Source organism: Trachypithecus francoisi, unplaced genomic scaffold, assembly GCF_009764315.1.
Source record: "Trachypithecus francoisi isolate TF-2019V2 unplaced genomic scaffold, Tfra_2.0 Contig00959, whole genome shotgun sequence".
In the NCBI taxonomy this organism is placed as follows: domain Eukaryota; kingdom Metazoa; phylum Chordata; class Mammalia; order Primates; family Cercopithecidae; genus Trachypithecus; species Trachypithecus francoisi.
Window position 1 is genome coordinate 18,436 of NW_022681027.1, and position 12,062 is coordinate 30,497.

Here is a 12,062-nt window from a genome sequence, read left to right on the forward strand (position 1 = left end):
TTTGTTTTTGTTTTTTTTTTTTTTTTTTTTTTTTTTTTTTTTTTTTTTTTTTTTTTTTTTTGAGACGGAGTCTCGCTCTGCCGCCCAGGCTGGAGTGCAGTGGCCGGGTCTCAGCTCACTGCAAGCTCCGCCTCCCGGGTTCACGCCATTCTCCTGCCTCAGCCTCCCGAGTAGCTGGGACTACAGGCGCCCGCCACCTCGCCCGGCTAGTTTTTTGTATTTTTAGTAGAGACGGGGTTTCACAGTGTTAGCCAGGATGGTCTCGATCTCCTGACCTCGTGATCCGCCCGTCTCGGCCTCCCAAAGTGCTGGGATTACAGGCTTGAGCCACCGCGCCCGGCCTTGTTTTTGTTTTTTTTGAGATGGAGTCTCTTCTGTCGCCTAGGCTGAAGTATAGTGGTGTGATCCTGGCTCACTGCAACCTCTTCCTCCCCGGTTTAAGTGATTCTCCTGCTTCAGCCTCCCAAGTTGCTGGAATTACAGACATACGTCACCACATCCAGCTAATTTTTGTATTTTTAGTAGAGACAGGGTTTCACCATGTTGGCCAGGTTGGTCTTGAACTCCTGACCTCAGGTGATCCACCTGCCTCAGCCTCCCAAAGTGCTAGGATTTACAGGCATGAGCCACCACGCCTGCCCTTAAAAATGTATTTTAAGGCCAGGCATGGTGGCCCATTTCTGTAATTCCAGCACTTTAGGAGGCCGAGGCAGGTGGATTGCTTGAGTCCAGGAATTTGAGACCAGCCTGGGCAATATAGCAAGACCCTATCTCTAAAAAAAAAAAAAAAAAAAATTAGCTGGGCATAGTGGTGCACACTTATTGTCCCAGCTACTTGGGAGGCTGAGATGGGAGGATCACTTGACCCTGGGAGGTCAAGCCTAACGTGAGTTGTGATTGTGCCACTGCACTTCAGCCTGGGCGACAGACAGACACTGTCTCAAAAAAAAAAAAAAATGTATTTTAAGTCGGTAATACAGGTTAAATCCTTTCCTTTCCTTCCCTGAATGAACTGTACCACTGGTTATCCGATAGTAAGCAGGGAAAGTGCCTCATTCCAGAATTCTAATTAATATACAAAGGAGTGACTAAATGAGAAGCTCATAGTTTTGCAGCCTCTGATGAGTGGGTTGGATCTCGAAAAGAGAGACACCAGGCGTAGGGACATTCCGATGGAAGAATACATTCTACTTATGGAGTCTTGATTAAAAAAAAAAAAAAGAAAGAAAAGCAAGCAGAAGAACCTGAATCTGACCTAGCTTTAGATCCAACATCCAATTTACAGGAAATACATGGGATAAAGAACCATGTTAATTGACACCATAAGGATGCAACCAGCAAAATCCAGACCATGAGAATCTCCAAGGACAATTGGCCCAGTGTCCTGAACAAGTAAGTTAAAAGGAACTTAAAAGACAAAGCAGGGGCCGGCACAGTGGCTCGGTCTTGTAATCCCAGCTCTTTGGCAGACCAAGGTAGGTGAATCACCTGAGGTCAAGACCAGCCTGGCCAAAATGGTGAAGCCCCCATCTCTACTAAAAATACAAAAGTTAGTTGGGTGTGGTGGCACACGCCTGTAATCCCAGCTACTCAGGAGGCTGCAGCCATAGAATTGCCGAACCCGGGCCGGGCGCGGTGGCTCAAGCCTGTAATCCCAGCACTTTGGGAGGCCGAGACGGGCGGATCACGAGGTCAGGAGATCGAGACCACCCTGGCTAACACGGTGAAACCCCGTCTCTACTAAAAAAAAATACAGAAAACTAGCCGGGCGAGGTGGCGGGCGCCTGTAGTCCCAGCTACTCGGAGGCTGAGGCAGGAGAATGGCGTAAACCCGGGAGGCGGAGCTTGCAGTGAGCTGAGATCCGGCCACTGCACTCCAGCCTGGGCAACAGAGCGAAACTCCGTCTCAACAAAAAAAAAAAAAAAAAAAAAGAATTGCCGAACCCAGGAGGCGGAGGTTGTAGTGACTTAAGATGGCGCCACTGCACTGCAGCGTGGGCAACAAAGCGAGACTCCATCTCAAAACAAAAAAAAGACAAAGCAACCATTCACATTTTGTGAATGTCTATGGATCTGGATTCAAACAAATTGTAAAGAAAACACTAAAGCAAGACTATCTGTGAATTTTTTTTTTTTTTTTTTTTGAGACAGAGTTTCACTTTGTCACCCAGGCTGGAGTGCAGTGGTGTCATCTTGGCTCACTGAAACCTCTGCCTCCTGGGTTCAAGCGAGTCTGGTGCCTCAGCCTCCCCAGTAGCTAGGATTACAGGCTTGTGTCACCACGCCTGGATAATTTTTGTATTTTTAGTAGAGATGGGGGTTTCACCATGTTGGCCAGGCTGGTCTCGAATTCCTGACTTCAGGTGATCCGCCTGCCTCGGCCTCCCGAAGTACTGAGATTATAGGCGTGAGCCACTGTACCTGGCCTATCTGTGACATTTATGAGACATATGGAAAATCTAGACACTGGCTATTTGATGATATTAAGAAAAGATTATTAAACCAGGTGTGTGTAATCCCAGCACCAAAGGAGGTCAAGGCAGGAGGATCACTTGGGCTCAGGAGTTCAAGACCAGCCTGGGCAACAAAGTGAGACCTCAACTCTACAAGAAATAAAAAATCAGCAAGCCTGGTGGCATGCACCTGTGGTCCCAACTGCACAGGATCTGAGGTAGGAGGATTGCTTGAGACCAGGAGGCATAAAGAAAAGAAAAGATTACTAACTAAAATGTTTTTAATGCACTAAATGAAACACCTTGGTCCCCTGCCTTGGGGCTCTCTCCACAGCCTCCCCGACACTACTGTTGAGCTGACTGCTCACACCGATCAGACGCCCCTGTTCAAACATCAGGCAGGGCCAAGCTCCCCGCTGAGGCAGGCTCTCCTTTCCCTGTACCAGTGCTTCGTTGCAACCCCCCTGGCTGCCATGGGCTCCCACCTCCCTGCCTTTGCTCATGCCTTGCTTCTGCTTGGAGTGCCTGCTGCTCTGCTTCAACCCTACCCATTCCTTGAGGCTCTGAGCAAATTCCATCTCCACAAAACGGTTTTTCTGACCTCCCAACCCCTCCCATCCTTCTGAGCCTCCAGGACATTCCCTCTGTCCCATGTACATATCACTGACCACTCGCTTCCTTAGTCTACAATTTTGGGGATCTACGTCTCTTCATCCCTAGAGGCTGTGAGGTCCTTGGTTGCAAAGCTGAATATTCTAGTGGGTTTAAATCAGGAACTTCGGCCTGGTGCGGTGGCTCATGCCTATAATCCCACCACTTTGGGAGGCTGAGGCTGGCGGATTGCCTGAGCTCAGGAGTTCGAGACCAGCCTGGGCAACATGGTGAAACCCCGTCTCTACTAAAAGACAAAAAAAAAATTAGCCAGGCGTGGCGGCATGCCCGTTATCCCAGCAACTCAGGAGGCTGAGGCAGGAGAATTCCTTGAACCCAGGAGGTAAGAGGTTGCAGTGATCCAAGATCGTGCCACTGCACTCCAGCCTGGTGACAGAGCGAGATTCCGTCTCAAGAAAAGAAAAATCAGGAACTTCAAACTCTGACTCAGCCACTTAGGTACTACTGTGTGACCTCAGGAAGATCACTCAACCTCTCTGTGCTTCAATGTCCTCATGTGTAAAATGGGAATGAACACAGTTCCTACTTCACAGGGAAGCTATGAATATTAGTTGAAATAAAATATACAAAGAGTCTAGCTCAGAGTAAACATCTAATAAATGCTGACTGCCATGACCGTGGTAATGGTTATTACAAGTTGCCTCTGTGTCCTCACACGCCCTTGTGCACAGTAGGTGCACTGAGTTGAACTGACATTCAACTGAGTTGAGTTGGATGTAAAGAGCAGGGCTGGCTCTCAGCTGCTGCCCCGTCCCCGGCCAGGCCTCACCTCTCAGTGAACATCTTCACCTCGCTGACCAGCCGCCGGAACCCCACTACCTGCCTCCAGAGGAGGAGCAGGCGACTGTGCTCGTTGCTGAAGTAGGCGTTGAAAGACTGGAGGGAAGACATGCCGAGGGAAGGGTTGGGGTGAGAGCAGGTTTACCACCTCCCCCAGCTTCCCCCATCTCCGACCATTCCAGGAGGCACCACCGTTCAAGGGAGCGGGTCTTCCTGTGGGCCTGTGCACAGAGTTGTGCCCCAGCAGCCACGCTCAGCCTCCCAAGCCTCATGACTCCCTCCTGCACAGGGACCTGGCTTTCAAGTCCTCTTTTGGCTGCAACAGGCAGCAAGGAAGGGAAAAAATGCAAGGGACCTAGCTTTGCCTCTCAGCTGCCAGTTGCATGACTGTGGGCAGGTTACTTAACCTGTCTTTATTTATTTTGAGACAGAGTCTTGCTCTGTTGCCCAGGATGCAGTGCAGTGGCACGATCTCTTAGCCTCCTGAATAGCTAGGATTACAGGTGCGTGCCACCATGCCCGGCTATTTTTTGTATTTTTAGTAGAGATGGGGTTTCACCATGTTGGCCAGACTGGTCTCGAACTCCTGACCTCAGGTGATCCACCTGCCTCAGCCTCCCAAAGTGCTGGGATTACAGGCATGAGCCACAGCAACCAGCTTTAACCTCTCTTTATAATCAGGAGAATGACAGCACCTACCACATGCTGTTATCACAAGGAATAAAGGTCAATGCACACCATGCACATGGTACATGCTACGCATCGATAAAGACCAGCTATTGTGATGATGGCTATTTACTTCTGCTAACATGCTCCCTTGGACAGTGCTCCCTCTCCCTCTCTAGGCTTCTGAATCCTCCCTCCTCTGCAGCGCACCTTCCCCTTGGGTCAAGCTGGCCTCCCTCTACCCCTATGCCCACCTCCTCCTCACGCCTCCATGCTGCCTCCCGCTGCTCCAGCTCCTTGCGGCTGCGTGCCCAGTCGCTGGTCACCTTTCGTATGTCCTCACTCAGAGCCTGGTTGGCCGAGCCTGCCTGGTCAAGCTGTTCTCGGAGCATGGCATTCACCTGGGCCAGACTGGCACTCCTGAATGGGGCACAGGGGATCAGCAGGCACTCGCCCAGGGGGCCATCCTGCCAGCCCTGGCCCTCCCTGCTGCGCCCTCACCTCTGCTGCTCCTCCTCCAGCCGAATGAGGGCGCTCTCCAGGTCTTGGCTGTGTTCTGTGTCCTGGGTGGGAGAAAAGTTAAAGCATCAGGCTGGGCAGGTAGAGGGCAGGGCCTGCCCCTGCCCCACCCTGGCACCCACCCTCAGTCGCTGCTGCTCCAGCTCTCCGGATCTCTCCAGCAGCTGCTGCTCCAGCTCCGAGCACCTCTTCTTGTACTGGAGAATCTGGGGATGGGGAGCTGATGGTGAGCCCCAGGGGTTGGGGCAGGGCAAAGTGAACACGTGGGAGGGCAGGAGCAGGAGTGGGTGGCCCTGACCTTGCCCTGCAGCCGCTGCACAAGCTGGGCCTGCCGCTGCTGGCCCTCCTGGTAGGCCTGCAGCTTGCGTCGGTAGGAGGCCTGCTCCTCCTGCAGCTGCCTCCGCAACTCCACGCTCTGCCGAACCAGCCCCCTGGGCTCCTGCGTCTCCAGCTCCCCAGACTCCAGCCGCAGAGTCTGCTCCAGCTGCAGGGAAGGGCCGTGGGTGAGAGTCCTGGGCCTCCTGGGAAGGCAGGCTCAGGCCTCTGTAGGGGACACCAGGCTGGGCCCAGACCCACAATGCCTCGTAGGCTGATAGTCTGGCACCCTGGGGAGCAGGCACATGTGGGCAAGCCCAGGGGCAGTGCACATGTGCAGGGGGTGATGCAGCCATGCACAGACATGCAGATGGGGCATGCATGGACACATGCAGGTGAGCCCACAAACCCAAACCATGTAGGCAAAGCTCAAAGGTGCACCTGGGATCAACCTCAGGGGCCTCAGTACACCAGGTGCCTGTCCTCCAGAACACTCAGCCCTGTCGTGGTTTCTGTTTATTACATTGATGCCTGTGTCTCCCCACCACGCCCCCACCCCAATGTGAGCTCAGGAAAGCCTGGATTTTTTGCTTCTCAGTGTGTCTTAGTACTAGAATGGTGGCTGTGGTATGCATGCCTCACGCTCAGTAAAATATTTGTTGTGATGGTGAATTAATAGCATGAGCTCATGGGAATATATTCAAAACAGAGGTGTCAATCCACCTATGCATATGTGAGCTTAAAGATATGCACACAATAACACATACAGGCAACCTCAAACATCCCCAGGGGGACAGGAATGAACCCCCTCAAATATACAGCATTAAGATTTGTAAGAGATGCGCACAGATGTTGCCCTATACAGTGCCTGTATATTAATGCCACCTTCTGGCTGGGTGCAGTGGCTCACGCCTGTAATCCCAGCACTTTGGGAGGCCAAGGTGGGTGGATCACTTGAAGTCAGGGGTTCGAGACCAGCCTGGACAACATGATGAAACCCCGTCTCTACTAAAAATACAAAAATTAGCCAGGCGTGGTGACATGCACCTGTAATCCCAGTTACTCAGGAGGCTGAGGCAGGAGAATCGCTTGAACCTGGGAGGCGGAGGTTGCAGTGAGCCGAGATCACGCCACTGCACTCCAGCCTGGGCAACAGAGCAAGACTCCATCTTTATTTATTTTTATTTTATTTTACTGAGACAGTCTCGCGCTGTCTCCTGGGCTGGAATGCAATGGCGCAATCTTGGCTCACTGCAACCTCTGTCTCCCAGATTCAAGGAATTCTCCTGCCTCAGGCTCCCAAATAGCTAGAACTACAGGTGCGTGCCACCACGCCTGGCTAATTTTTTGTATTTTTAGTAGAGATGGGGTTTCACTATGTTGGCCAGGCTGATCTCGAACTCCTGACCTCGTGATCTGCCCTCCTCAGCCTGCCAAAGTGCTGGGATTACAGGCATGAGCCACAATGTCCAGCCCAAGACTCCGTCTTAAAAAATAAAAAATAAAAAAAGGCCCCCTTCGTCCTCACCTCAGGAAAGCCTCTGCTGCTGCCGCCCTTCCTCCACCCCCAGGCAGCTCCCATCCCCTGCATCCTCAGACCCCTGTGGGCTCTGGCTGCCCCTACCAGCCATGGAACCCTCTCAACTCCCTTAAGGTACCTGCTGGCCCCTGATCTTCCCCATTTGTTGGGGGAAAGAGAGGTGAAGGAGGAGCAGGGCAGTGTGAGAGCGCACAGTGGCTCGGGGGCACCCAGCAGGGACAACACCCCAGCCCAGCTGACTCTGACACTAGCCCCGCACTCACCATCTGTGGGTGCGGGTTACACTGCACATTCTGTGAATTGGAGTGCTTTTGTGTGGCCTGGTTTTAGGGTCTTGCTATGTTGTTTGTGGCATGTTTTGTGCATCTGTGTGTCTCTGTGTGGGGCCCGGCGTGGCCCGTGTCGTGTCCACACTGCACATCTGTGTGAAGCAGGTACTGTTTGCCTCTGGGACACAGAGGGGTTCAGGCCGTTGCCGGGTTCTCCTCCCCTTTCTCCAATGCTCAGAACCAGAGCCAGGACCCTCTCGGCCACACCTCACCCCTTTCCACAAACTTCACCCTGCACAAAACAGCCTTTCAATTTTACTTGCAATTCAAAAGGGAAGGAGGCTGCCACTAAGCCAGAGATGAAAGAAGTTGACTGTTTCCCCTAGCAACCGCTGCCCTCGGACCGCCATTCAATTTACTCTTTCCAGGTTGCTATGGACACGAGGGAGCCCGGGGGTCTGTCCTCTGGAGCCAAGGGAGGCGTGGCCACTCCCTCCTTTCCATTCTCGGCTGCGCCTACACCTGCTTCTCAGGGACAGCAAGAAGGGGGGACCCCCATAGGGGGCCTGAGGTCCTTTCTTGGCCGGGAGGTGGCCTCTGGGAGTTCCTCAGTTTCCCTGCAGGACATGCAGTCAATAAGACACAGACCTGACCCTCCCTCCACTCCCCACGCCAGGGGTGCTGCAGGTTTGGAAAGATCACAACAATCTCGCTGACTGCCCCCCAACCCAGCCCACCATGCCAGTGAGGGCCGCAGGGGCAGGCACTTGCCACCTGTGGCCATGGGGACAAGGGGGTGGCAGGGAAAGAATGTTGCCCAACTGCAGAGCCCTGGACCAACGGTCTCATCCCAGCACCACCACTGACCTTGGGCCTATCATGCCCCCTCTCCAGGACGGACTTTTCCTATCTGTGATAAGGTGATCTCCAGGCTCTGAAGTTCTCTGGGGACCCGCCCTCCAGGAAGGGCCTTTGCAGTCATTCCTGTTCCGCCCCTCCCTCCAGGTGGGGCCTCATTCAAACCATGGTGGATAGAGGACAACTGAAGCAGTGGGCACCCTCTGCGTGCCATTTGGGGCCCCCTTAGCCACAGGAGGGAGCTTTCCACACTAACCCAGACCCCCTGTGCTGCAGTCCCAGCCCCAGCTGCTGTGTCCCAGCAGAGGAGGAACCTGTCAACTCCCACCTCTTCCCTTCCTTGCCAACTGGGGGCAGGGCTAGCTTCAGAAGGTGGCATTTAAGAGGCAGGCCCTGGGGGTGTGGCACTGTGCCATGCATGGGCCAAAAGAAAAGGGAGGGCTGGCTCAGGGCCCCATCACCACTGACAATGCAAGACTGGGGCCAGCATGCCCTACACACCCGCTGCAGACCCTGGGAAAACTAGCTCTCCACTGTCCTGATGCTAGGGGCCACTGCGGGCCGCCTACCCGGCTCCTCTACAAGTCCCAACTCGTCGGGGGTTTGTCCAGCCCCCGTGTCCCAAGACATGGACACGCCCCACAGTCACACATAGGAACACACACCCTCCTCCCAGGGCGGGCTCCAGCCTGGACAAGCCCAGCTCAGGGGTCCCACGCCAACCCTAGCTCTGCCACTACCACACCAGGGGACCCTGGGCCAGCCCCTGCCTCTCTGGGTCCCTTCCAACTTTGCCAGCTGTGCCCTGAAATCCCTAGTCCAGTGTCTCTTCCCGTACGTAGGAAACAAAACTTCAGAACTTTGGTTCTAGACTGGGTTAGTCTAGAAACCAGAGCCCCAGGGCTGCGAGCTGGAAGACCTGGTGTCTAGCCTTAACCGGCTGTGTGCCCCCAGCACGGTGCTTCCCCTCCCTGAGCTTCTGTTTTCTCCTTTGTTAAATGGGATCATAATGGTCCCGAACTTGGTGTATTAAATGTGAAACACTCAGCACGTACCTGGCACACAGTAGGCACTCAATAAACAGTAGCTACTATTAATACGCTACTGCCACCTGCATGCCTCCCATCTGCACACATACACTCGGTCCCACTTGCAACTCCCTTACAATCTTCAGCCACCACCAACTTCCCAGGGTCACCTCCCGGCCACCTGGAGGCCCAAAGCAGACAGTGCATCAAGAGCATCCCGCACCCCTGGCACCGGCTCACACCCAGCTCCCGCCCCAGGCCGTGGGACCCCCACAAGCCTGCAGCACGGGTGATGTGAAACCTGCCTGGACATGAAGACAGGCCTGCTTCTCCTTCCTTCCCTGCCTGGAACCCATTCCAATAGGCAGTGGCAGCAGGTCTTGTGGCTGCCCCAGATGGCCTGCAGAACACCGCAGATGCCCACACCAGCCTCGAGCCAGCATCCAGCCACCGCCTCAGCCCCAAGGCCCGTGGCAATGGTAGCACAGGGAGATGCCCAGAAACTCAAGGGGCAGGAATCTCTAGGGATCTCGTTCTCTGTGTCCCGCACCCCTAACAGGTCTGGGACAGACGGGAACAAAATGCCCCTTTGCCAGGCACTTTATTCTATTATTTCCTATTATTCACACAACTCCACGTCCCATTACAATCCCCACTACAGAAAACAGGCTTGAAGAATGTAGTGATTTGTTCAACGCCACTCAAGGTGGCAGAGCCTCAATCCAAGCCCAGGCCAACCTGACATCGGGGCCCATCTTTTGCCCCGTGTGTGGGCCTGGTCTAGATGCCTCCATGCCCTCAAACCAGGGGAGCCCTGGCCTAGCCCACCACCTGGGCAGCACCCACCCTCTCGCTGACCGCGTTGTACTTAATGGCGAGTTCATCGCGCTCGGCACGGCACTGGGCCAGCAGGTCCTCCACCCGGGACAGCTCCTGCTGCAGCAGCTGGTTCTCCTCCTGCAGTGACAGCAGCGATGCCATCTCCGTGGCTGGCAGCGGGACTGGCAAGGGACAGTGGGCACATGGTTGGCTTCTGGGTCCAGTGGGACATCCTCCCACCATGGGGAGGGCAAGAAAACCATCCAGGCTCCTGGGATGAGCCCAGGTGGGAATGGCTGCAGCATTAGGCCTGCAAGCAGAGCTGAGAACAGGGAGGAAGGCAAGGAGGGGATACAAAGCTGGACATAAAGTGAACACAGCTCCAGCTAAAGTGTGGCCCAGCAGGTTTTGGAGGTGCAGGAGAGAGGCCCAGTCCAGGAGCCAGGAGACCCCTGAGTTCTTGCTCCCTCCTTTTCCAATTACTATTCTTCTCTGGGGCCTGTTTTACTTATCTGTAAAATGGGTGGGGCGGGCGCGGACTCACACCTGTAATCCTAGCACTCTGGGAGGCGAGATGGGAGGATCACCTGAGGTCAGGAGTTTGAGACTAGCCTGGCCAACATGGTGAAGTCCTGTCTCTACTGAAAATACAAAATTAGTTGGGCATGGTGGTACATGCCTGTAGTCCCAGCTACTTGGGAGGCTGAGACAGGAGAATCACTTGAACCCGGGAGGCGGAGGTTGCAGTGAGCTGAGATTGCACCACTGCACTCCAGCCTGGGCAACACATCGAGACTCTGTCTCAAAAAAAAAAAAAAAAAAAAAAGGTAGGATAGTAACCAGATCCTCCCAGAAAAGCATCAAAGCCGCGCTCGAGGGAAGAGCTTCATGGAACTTTTGGAAAAAGGCTAGGACTCAGGATAGCGTAGGTCAGGTTGTGAGGAGGAGGAGAAAGAGAGAAGAGGGAAAGAAAGGCCAGCGGGAGAAGCGGGGTTGTCCACCTCCTGTGGGTTTCCCTTCTACCCTGGGAGAACTGGACATAGGCCCCAGGTGTCAGGGTGAGGGTCCCCGGAGTCTCTCTCTGTCTGGGGCTCCAGGGCACCAACATCCCTGGCGCTCCCAAGGAGGGGGCCCGTCTGTAGCTTGTCAGTTGAACAGAGACAATGGTTAGAACACCAAAACGCCATCACGGAGAGCTTCCAGCACACCAGCTGCAACTGACTGTGCCAGTTCCCAGACCCTCAAGCCACATAACGACACCATGTGTGCCACCCGCTGAGAGAAGCAGGGACCATCCGCCTTCCTGCCCAGTGGGAAATGCATGGACAGAGCCATCCACTCAGACTTCTGCAAAACCCTGGTCTGAGCTGAGCTGCCCTCTCCCTATATCTTGGGTTCAACCAGCTCACACCTTCCCGGTAGGAATATGGGATTTGGGGTTCACATCTTTGCAGCAGGCTACAGGCAAGCATGGAGGGGATGCTCAGCCCTTCCTTCTAGTTGCACCACATGCGAAATAAATCTGGACAAATTACATCCCTGAGCCTCTGTTTCCTCATCTGTAAAATGGGTTCTTCCGTCATAAGGTTGTGCCTGCCCCACAGCGAGTTACAGTCATGATCATCATGGTGACTGCTCAGGAAAGGGACATGCAAAGACGTAAAATGTGGGTGGTGTCTGTGGAGGGGAGCGGATGGGGGTGGCACCTGGGCTCTCAGGCTGGGAGAGGTTGCAGGTGACAATCTCCCTGATGCGGGCAGGCAGGCTGGTGGTCTGAGCGTTCTGGGCCAGTTCCCGCATGCCCAAGCCCTTCTCCTGGCACAGGACGCTGCTCTCCAGTGTCTGTGGGAAAAGCGAGAGGGTCTTCAGGGGACCTGGGACCCAGGACTCCCTGGCCTCAGGGAGGAGAGCCGCAAAGTCCTACTGCCCAAGATGTGGGTCCCCAGGAGCCCCCTCAAGCTGGAGTGAAGCCTGGGAATTAGAATCCAAAAAATCCCCGTGGGAGGAGCCTCTTGTGCGCTCCCCGCCCCTGGAAGGCCACCCAGGGCCAGAGATGTGAACCAAACCCCACAGGCAACTCCCAAACCCCACTGAGGCAGTCCAGTGTTGGGGGCTCCAATCTGGCTCCAACCCTAGATGGATG

At 54.4% G+C, this 12,062-nt stretch overlaps 1 protein-coding gene across 1 annotated transcript in view; it reads right to left on the reverse strand.

Annotated features, from left to right (window-relative positions):
* LOC117090161 (rootletin-like) overlaps positions 1 to 10,200 on the reverse strand; it is a 28,618-nt gene extending 18,418 nt beyond the window's left edge. The window contains 6 exon segments of the mRNA XM_033222171.1: positions 3,895 to 4,001; positions 4,826 to 4,991; positions 5,073 to 5,134; positions 5,213 to 5,296; positions 5,389 to 5,574; positions 9,947 to 10,200. Coding sequence (XP_033078062.1) covers positions 3,895 to 4,001; positions 4,826 to 4,991; positions 5,073 to 5,134; positions 5,213 to 5,296; positions 5,389 to 5,574; positions 9,947 to 10,081 — 740 coding nt within the window. The 5' untranslated portion in view covers positions 10,082 to 10,200.
* Positions 10,201 to 12,062: the final 1,862 nt, after the last annotated feature.